The 9,814-nt window shown below is 42.2% G+C and overlaps 1 protein-coding gene across 1 annotated transcript; it reads left to right on the top strand.

The window, feature by feature from the left end:
- Positions 1–739: 739 nt before the first annotated feature.
- LOC103361885 (potassium voltage-gated channel subfamily G member 4-like) lies at positions 740–8,660 on the top strand. The gene is made up of 2 exons (XM_008288095.1): positions 740–1,498; positions 7,416–8,660. The coding sequence occupies exons 1-2, from the start codon at positions 740–742 to the stop codon at positions 8,256–8,258; spliced, it is 1,602 nt and encodes a 533-aa protein (XP_008286317.1). The 3' UTR covers positions 8,259–8,660.
- The last annotated feature ends 1,154 nt before the right edge of the window (positions 8,661–9,814 follow it).

Here is a 9,814-nt window from a genome sequence, read left to right as displayed (position 1 = left end):
GAATATGTTTGTCATTTTACAGTCTTCTGACATTTAGACGTTTCTTGTAAATTGTAGTAATATTTTTGAACATTTTATCCTTATTATCAGATATTTTATTCATATTTTTAGATATAATATTATTTCACAACATTCCGTTACAATTTTCAACCTTTTACTAATAATTTCAAACTAATTTAATAATATTTGGCCACATGGTACAATATGGACATCTTAGTATTTGTTTAAAAAAAAAAAAAAAGAATGTTTTTGAATAAGTTTTTTTTTTTTTAAACAAAACTACATAAACTGATGCAAAAAAAAAGAAAAGAAAAGAAAGAAATGATGAAGAAATGAAGATTCAGCAGATTGAAGGAATTGAAGCCCACAGGTTTATTTATGATGTCGCTCATCTTGTTTCCAGGTTTTGTTTTCTGACCAACTGAAGGTTGTTTCCTGTATTTGAGCTGCAGTTTTTTAAGCTTTTAGGTACTTTTAAATGCTGAATAAAAATCTGATTCGATACATGAGCTGAATAAAGTCTCTGCAGCCTGATCCATGCAGAACATAAGAGGATCCATGACGGAGCCCTGTGGGACTCCACATCAATGTTTTTAGTGTTGTTGGCCTGATTTCATACTGATTCTGTTTGTTGTTTGTCCTCACAGGTTTTCTTGTTCTCTGTGGTTCCTCCACATCACTTCCTGTCAGCTGGACCTGATATAACCTCTTCTGATTGGTTGCTCCTCCGGCTGCCAGGATGCCCATCATCAGCAACGCCAACAATGACTTCAGCACCTACTCCATCAGCAGCGACGACAGCAGCCTCGACCGCTTCTTCACCGAGATCCCAGAAACTGAGACCCTCAAAGGCGTCTACTTCCAGCGGGCCCAGCGGCTCCGCGACCCGAAGGCCTCCTACGTGGTGGACCACACCCTGCAGGTGCTCATCAATGTGGGGGGGAACCGCTACACCTTCCCCTGGAGCACCCTGGAGCAGTTTCCCCAGAGTCGGCTGGGACGTTTGCGGTTCTGCACGACGCCGGAGGAGATCGCACGACTCTGCGACGACTACGACGAGACGGTCCAGGAGTACTTCTTTGACCGGAACCCCACCGCCTTCAGGGTCATCCTCAACTTCCTGGCCGCGGGGAAACTCCGCCTCCTCCGGGAACTGTGCGCCGTGTCGCTGCACGACGAGCTGGACTACTGGGGTGTTGACCCGGGTCACATGGAGCGCTGCTGCCGGCGCCGCATGATGACCCGGGTGGAGGAGGTGGCTGAGAGGGAGCGGAAGGAGAAGGAGTGGAGGCAGAAGAGGCTGCTGCTGAAGAAGAAGGCCCTGCAGGTGGAGCAGGGCCACCGCCGGCTGGTGTCCATGCTGAGGGAGGTGGTGGAAAACCCCCACTCAGGCCTGGCGGGCAAGATATTCGCCTGCCTGTCCATCATCATGGTGATGGTCACCGTCATCAGCCTCTGCATCAGCACCATGCCGGACCTGAGGGACGAGGAGACCAGGGTCAGTACGACGCCGACACTCTGATCAGTGTGAAGCTGTCTTGACTTGTTGTGCTTTTAGTGCAGCAGCAGCAGAAGAGGTTGATAAAGCAGCTGAAGTGAAAAGGCCTTGTGGCGCTGCCGGGTCTGAAGTGGCTGCAGCTTCACTTCTGTTGCATCACATTCAGCAGAACAGGCTCCACAGCATCAGCTCAGTCACTGATTTGTATGCACATTCTGAAGTGTCACATCAGAAACAGTTAATGGAAACAGCAAAAACAGACAAAAATAAAAAAAAAAATCCACATTTCACAAAAGAACTTTTATGCTTGAAATTGAATTTTCTAATCGTGATGGTCCTCAGAAGTCTGCCTCAAACAACAAGTCATTTAAATTCAGATCATTTCTATTCTGAACAGAATCATCAACTTTAATCTCTCTGCGCTAACAGAATTTGCTCACCGAAGCGTCGCCGGCATGGCGTTCATGGACACGGCGAGTTATTAGAAACCTGATCCTCGTCTTCTTTTTTAAATGTTGTTTTACTGAAGACGGACTTTTTCCTCGACAGTCACAGATGTGTTCGTTTCTGGATGACTGGCAGCATGAAAGTCAGACGTTCTTCTGTTTTTCATGTTTAACTTCATGTTGTGGCTTTTAAGAAATTCATGAAATCCAAAACAAAGTCGATGGTAATTAGCTTCTCCTTGTTTTCTTTCAGTCGTGTATTTCAACACACGGTAATTAAATCTTAACAACTCAAATTTAAATTTCCCCACAAATTGTAAACAAACGAGCAGATTTGTCAAATGACATGAAATGTTTTTCATCCACCGGTTTGTTAAACTGAAGGTCGGACTCATCACTAAATATGACTAGCATTAGCATTAGCATTAGCATTAGCATTAGCTACAGAACAACATGTTCATCATAAACATCTGGAGGATGAACTGTGATCACAGCTGGACATGTTCCAGGATCCACTGCTGTCTGAACCTGTCCAGACTTTAAATCCTGATTCATCAAGGTGTCAAGTTAATTTCATGAAGTTACAACAGCTTGAATTTAGTTTTAAATCACCAAATGCAGAAATATGAGTTTAAAATATAAAATATTAAATTGCTGTCAACCATCAAAATAATGTTTAGAACTTAAAAGGTTTCATCAAATCAACGATTTATAATTTTATCTTGAAATCATGCACCTAATTAAATTGTGGTATAAACTCCTTTGAGTTAGTTTTCAGAGTGTATATTATAGACGAACCAATACAACTGAATAATGGATGATGCTAATGCTAAGCTAACTGTGAATCTGTTCGGATCAGGTTCAGTAACATCAGCGTCTCTGACTCGCTGCTGTCAGGATGTTCGTTTACTCTCTGATTTACAGTCTTTTGTTCGTTTCTGCTGCAGTTTTTCAGTTTAAACTTCGACCTGCTGGTTGATTTTATTTTCTAAATGCTTCACAGCGTCTCTGATCCATGAACACTGAGGCTGTTGGGTTTGATCTCACAGCCGTGGACCTGAAACGGACTAAACATGGGAAATTTATTTAAAAAAATAAATACATAAATAAACTGCCCAAAATATTCTGTGTTGATAGAATAGAATAGAAAAATACTTTATTTATCCCAGTCTGGGACATTGCTGTGGTACAGCAGTAAGAAAAACACCAATCCCAACAGAAAAAGAGCCAAAGTTAAATACTATTTAAAAAAAATAAAAATAAAAATAAGTGAATAAAATAAAAATAAATAAAACAACTGTACAAAACGTGCAAATTGAAAATTGATGAAGTTCTGTACTAATTAATATTTTTCCTGTCAGTAATGACTGATTAAAGCGGTGCTGGTTCTTTCAGCTTTTTTTCTCCGTTGTTGCTGCGTTTTGCTTCATGCAGGACGTTTGCAGGCGTTGGGAGCAGAACTGATCACTGATCAACACTCTGCATGATACCTGCTGCACCACAAACACACAGGAGAGCTGATATGCTAATGTGAGTGTGTAGGCTGGATGTGAAAAAGACAACTCTCTGCAAACACACTCATCAGATCAACTCAAAGCCAAACTATCTGAATATTCTCCTCAACAGGAAGCCGTGTTTCTCTCAACTGGACTAATAACTGAATTAATGAAGGAACATGTGAGCCTGCTGCTCACGTTACCGTCTCTTTACAACATTTCAGCAACAAATCAGGATCTGATGATATCAAAAGATGTTCCAACGACAGAAAAGAAAGCAAAGACATTCACAAGGACACAAGTCTTTCCTGCAGTAACAGTTTCTCACCATAAAATCTGATTAATAATTTGCTTTTTTGGCAGAAAATCACATAAAACGCCGTCATGCAGCAGAGATCAGTGAAGAAGCTCAAACTAGTCGAGTAAATGTGTCACAGTCGTCTTATTTCTTTATTTCTGATGTTTTAAATGTAAAATACAAAGAAAATTAACATGAGAATCAGGACGGTTTAAGACAAAGAAAAAACAGACAAACATGAAGTGAAGGGTTGATAGACGGGAGGCAGACGTCATCACTGAGTGAACAGTCTGTTGGATGTGAAGCTTTCTGGCCTGAACAAGCAGGACTGAGTCTATGAGCTGTTATCAGGATGAAGTGAATATTTCTGAGCCGGAGACGGCCGATCGATTCCCCCCGAAAGCGTCTGCAGACATTTAATCAACATGATAGAAAATCAAAGCTCAGCACAAGAACCGAAACACAAAACTCAGAGTTGTTTTCCTGGATGTGGCCGAGGTTCACACGAGGTTTTAAAGTCGAGCGCTGGCCGTCAAACACGACGTGAAGCAGGTTTATGAACAGCAGCTCCTGGACTTCAGTTTGAAGCAGCTTCTCACATGAAGCTAGCGTCCGTTCATTTTGCTGCTGCAACTCGCTAATTAAAAACTCTGTCAGGTGGAATTTGAACTTAAATATGCACACAAGCACTACGTGATGCTAATTTAGCTCCATGTGGCTAAAAAATATTGAACCTCAGTATTGAGTCAGAAAGAAAATAAATGGAGCATGTTGGTTTTTATTTTACTCTGAAGTAGCACTTAGCCTGCAGCATATAGTTTGGTAATGCTAATGGAAGGTTAGTACTCTGAATGGCAGTTAGCAGTGAATGCTAACATAAAGCTAAACAAGCAGCTAATTCCTTTCTCAGAACATTGTCTGTATGTTTAGTCACACAGTGAACCCAGAATTTTCTAAAGTAGACAAACCAAAACAGCTAACGTCGGCTGCTAATGATGAGCTAATGCAAGGTTACTACTGTGGAGGCTAGTTAGCAATATATGCTAATGCATAACTAGACAAACACGTTGATTTACTTCTGTCTTAGGATAGTTTTTATGTTTAGACACACAACAGGTTGGACGATGATTTTTCTAAAGTAGACAAACCAGCTGCTAATAACTTTGTTGCTAACGATAAGCTAATACAAAAATAGTGGTTAGGAAGGTTTTCTAACATGAGACTAAACAAACACACTACGTCGAGTCTTTCACGTTGTTTTTATTCTCAGATATACGAGCTGGAACGAGGACGTTTTTCAAGTAAACAAACCAAAATAACTAATTAATGCAGATCCCTGATGATTGGCTAATGCAACTGCAATTGTCAGTTAGCAAGATGAGCTAATGCTAGTCTAGACAAGCACATTGTGTTATTTCTTTCTTCTAAAACTGCTTATATGTGATAGTTACATAACAAACAAGGATTTCTTTCTCTTAACAGACAAACCAAAATAACTATAATGTATATTAACTACAACTGTAATAACATCAGTTAGCAATGTATGCTAAGTGTTAGAGAAAGCTAGCATAACATTTCTGTCTCACAGTTATGTTCATATGTTTGGATTCATGTTGAGTTGGAATACAGACGTTTTTAGAGCCATGAATCCAAAATAATTGCAGGTAAAGCAAAGCTACATGCTAGTTAGCAGTGTGCTTACATTAAACATCAACATTTCTTTCTCTTTGGTCATATGTTCAGGTACACAAAGAACAATGTCGGGGGCTAACAATTAGCGAGCAATTAGGTTACCAATATGGATGCTAGTTAGCAATATATGCTAACATTTTATTGTCTTGGGTTTTATTAGTATTTTCTTTTTTTTAATCTGAAAAAAATAACGTTATGATCAATATTATTCATCGAATTGTATTTTTATGGCCCTTTATGTGGACTCATGTACAGCACAACAGTAAGATAACAACATGAGTAGTTAAGAGCATAAAAAAAAAAAATTAAAAAAAATGCATTAAAATTGGTTCCATACATTTGAATTAAAAGAATAAAATGATTCATGCTGTATCTGTATCTGGCCTTTGTGACAAATCGAACAGCTTAAAATCTGTTAAACTGATTTCTATTTGTGAGCAGAAGTCCATCCAGCTCTTTATTTACAGAATCAGCCTCTGGACCTGGTTTGACGTCTGTTTCCTGGACGCTGAGTTTCAGCTTCAGGAGCTGCTGGAGGCTTCGTCTAAACAGTGAAGTGTTGGAATTAGCTTCAGCACAAAGTTCGTCCTTATTTCTTCACACATGATTCACTTGTTCTCCTTCACAGCTCCAGATTAAAAGTATTGATTGAGCGGTTGGTGAAAGCTGCCCTTCAGCCCTCTGCTCGTCACAAACAGCCTCATTAAGTGCAGTTAGAGAAGCGACGTCGTCCAAGGTTGTAATTTCACTCGTTGTCGCTGTTTGAGGCTCCTCATTAGAAGGTCTTGTTTTCCTGCCGTCAGAATCACAACCGAATGGAAATAGATTTTTTTCCCTTTACAATAAATGGCTCCTTCACGTTAGCAGTCTGTTAAACATTCAGAATCCATTTCAAGGCTCTGCAGCGTCTCCGGCTTTGTGCAAACACAAACCGTGGAAGTGATGCTGTGAAACCAGGACGGTGTTTCTCTGAACAACAGCCTGGACAGACAATAAATACATGTTTAAAACACTATTTATAAGGTTTGTTATTGCACTTCCATTAAAAGTCTCTTTTTTTATCAGACAAATGCATCGAATTTATCAAATGTGGGAAAAACTCAGTCTTTCTGACACTCAAGTTCCCGTAAAGTCATTTTATTTAACTTCATAAATCATTGCTCTGATAAAGGAAGCGTTCAAAAAGACTCATTCAACACCAGCATTTACTTTAAATCCAGAAGGCGAACACGCCAGTGCTGCATTTAAGGGCAGTTTGATGTTTATCGGAGCATTTCCTTTTTATTGGGCCTTTATGAATCACATTTCAGAGTAAAATGTTGTGTTTGACAGCTTTTCTACAGAATTTATTCTGAATAACTGCAGTTAGGTTTAAAAAAAAGGTTAGTTTGGCTTATTTTGGTTCCGTTTCAGTCATATTCGTAGCTATTATTGTATTTTTATGTTTTGTTGAATGATTTCTTTTAAATCTGACTTTATTTTTCCATCTACCAGTTCTGTTTAGTGGTTGTTTTATCCTCTCATACGGAGCACTTTGCTTGTTTTCCTGCATATCTGGCTTTTAATTAAATGTCTTAACGACCTGCTCGTTAAGCAGGTCAGAGTTATTTAGTTTTTTTTTTACTTCCAGCCACCAACAGAACCAATGACGTGCCGCTCACAGTAACCTGTCATCATTAGTGAATGCTAGCATGCTAACATGCTAAACCAAGATGGTGGACATTTCTTTTTCTTCTGCATCGTTTTTCAGATCGACTCATGTTTTATTTTTACTTGTCAGCCTCAGCAGCGTCTCTAATTAAAGCCTCTGTCCTTCTTCAGGTAAGCTTTGATATGAACTTGATGCTAATCCTGCTTCTTCAGCTCCGACAGGCCGAGTCGGAACAACTAGCTTAACTGATTTCACTAACTTCACTACATTAGCTAACTTGGCTACCTTGGCTAGCTGTCCTAACGGTAGCGCCTCCCTGTGCTCGTGTCTGCAGGGCGAATGCTCCCAGAAGTGCCACAACATGTTCGTGGTGGAGTCCATCTGCGTCGCCTGGTTCACGCTGGAGTTCGTGCTTCGCTTCATCAACGCTCAGAGCAAACTGGCGTTCGCTCGCGGCCCGCTGAACATCATCGACGCCATCGCCATCCTGCCGTACTACGTGTCGCTGGTGGTGGACGTCCGGGACCGGTCGCAGGAGGACGTGATCATGGGCGCCGGCCGCGGCTACCTGGACAAGCTGAGCCTGATCCTGCGGCTGCTGCGGGCGCTGAGGATCCTGTACGTGATGCGGCTGGCTCGCCACTCGCTGGGCCTGCAGACGCTGGGCCTCACCATGCAGCGCAGCATGCGGGAGTTCGGCCTGCTGCTGCTCTTCGTCTGCGTGGCCGTCACCCTCTTCTCGCCGCTGGTCCACCTGGCCGAGAGCGAGCTGGCGCCGTTCGCCTCCTCGCACCCCCACCACAGCTTCAGCAGCATCCCGGCCTCCTACTGGTGGGCCATCATCTCCATGACGACGGTGGGCTACGGCGACATGGTGCCGCGCAGCATCCCCGGCCAGATCGTGGCGCTGACCAGCATCCTGAGCGGCATCCTCATCATGGCGTTCCCGGCCACCTCCATCTTCCACACCTTCTCCAGGTCCTACCAGGAGCTGAAGCAGGAGTACGAGCGGCTGTGGAAGGAGGAGCGAGACGAGGAGATCGCCGCCGAGTCCGAGGAGAGCTGGACCAAGGTGGACCTGCCAGCTGACGGGGTCACGCCGGCGACCAATCAGGGCGATGACGGCGTGACGTCAGGAAACGCTCGTCAGTCCACGCTTCCGTCCACAGCGTTCTAGCAGCGTCCTGATGTGTGAAGATGGAGGCGTCCATCTTCTAAAGTGGATTCAGGCTCCATGATGACCCTGAAGTAGACGTTATCTCACCTCCATGTTCTGGGTTCACTCTTCAACTGCTTCCAACAAACTACCGTCAGGCTCTAGTCAGTAAACTCATCACATGCAGAACGAACCCTTTACTGAACGCTGAAAACATAAACTATCATCTAGCTGCAGTTATTCTTCCATTTTATGAATCTGTTTTATATAAACACACATTCGGCTGGTAGGAGACTGTGTTCATGGCGCTCTGCTGCTACTGGCTGACAGACTAATTAAAGATGGCCGCCGCGTCCTCCCACTGAACCAAAGTGAAGCTGAAATATGGCAGAAACAGCTGCAGCCATCTTGTCCTGCTCATTTACAAGCCGACCAGGAGGGCGGAGTCATATTGAAGAAGCCCCGCCCATATGTGAGGACACGCCCCTGAACTTAACCAGCTGCCACCATCTTGACTCCCATTAATGTTTATTTACACATATTATTTCTATATAATAATGATTAGTAACTGTGAGCTGTCAAGCTAGCTAGCTACCTATCAACTACTTTACCAAATGAATTGTTTGGGATTGTCTCCGGCTAGCTATAGCATTAGCATTAACTTGCTAATTATGTGAGTTCACGAAGCCCAGCTGCCATCTGGACTTTCATGAATGCTAGCTGTATGCTGATCATGTTCCAAATAATGATGACTGCTAGCTTTAACATTAGCATTACCTTGCTAATTATGTTAGCTCATGTAGTGTAGGTGCTGCCTTTTTGACTGTCTTGGACTGTTGTAGATGCTAGCTATATGCTGATCATTTTTTGGAAAATAATGATTAGTAGCTGTCTTGCTAGCTAGCTGCATATTAGCTACTTTGTTCCATTCGATGGTTGGAGCTTTCCAGCTGTATCATTAGCATTAACTTGCTAATTACATTATTTCACATAGCTCAGCCACTGCCATCTTGACTGTCTCACTGTACGCTAATGAGATTTTAGTTAACAATGATTAGTAGCTGCTAGCTGTCTTGCTAACTGGCTACATGGCAGCTACTTTTCCCAATAGAATATTCATGTTCTTAGCTGTCTAGCTTTAACATTAACTTGCTAATTATATTAGCTGACATAGTTCAGCAGCTCCATGTCTTGTACTGTCATGGACGCCGGCTGTTAGCTGATCACTTTCTAGACAACTTTCATCGCTAACTGTTTCCTGTCTAGCTAGCTAGCTACGTACATATTACCTTAATTCCTCCACAGATTGATAGGAATCTTAGCTTGCTAGCTATAGCATTAGCATTAATTTGCTAATTACCAAATCGGAAAAATGTGAACAAACATCAATGCGATTAGATCTTCATATTACAGAAACCATATCTTTAAAGATAAATTAGATTTTTTGTTGACTTTTTAGCTTCTTCTGCTAACGTGGAGGGTTTACGGTCATTGCTGCAACCAGCAACGAGGAGGCAACCAGATCTGTTCTGGCTTGCAGTCAGTGAGTTGGACAGTTGGATTTATTTAATTCAAGA

This window comes from Stegastes partitus, unplaced genomic scaffold (assembly GCF_000690725.1).
Source record: "Stegastes partitus isolate 25-593 unplaced genomic scaffold, Stegastes_partitus-1.0.2 Scaffold540, whole genome shotgun sequence".
Classification (NCBI taxonomy): domain Eukaryota; kingdom Metazoa; phylum Chordata; class Actinopteri; family Pomacentridae; genus Stegastes; species Stegastes partitus.
This window is presented reverse-complemented; position numbering and strand designations above follow the sequence as displayed.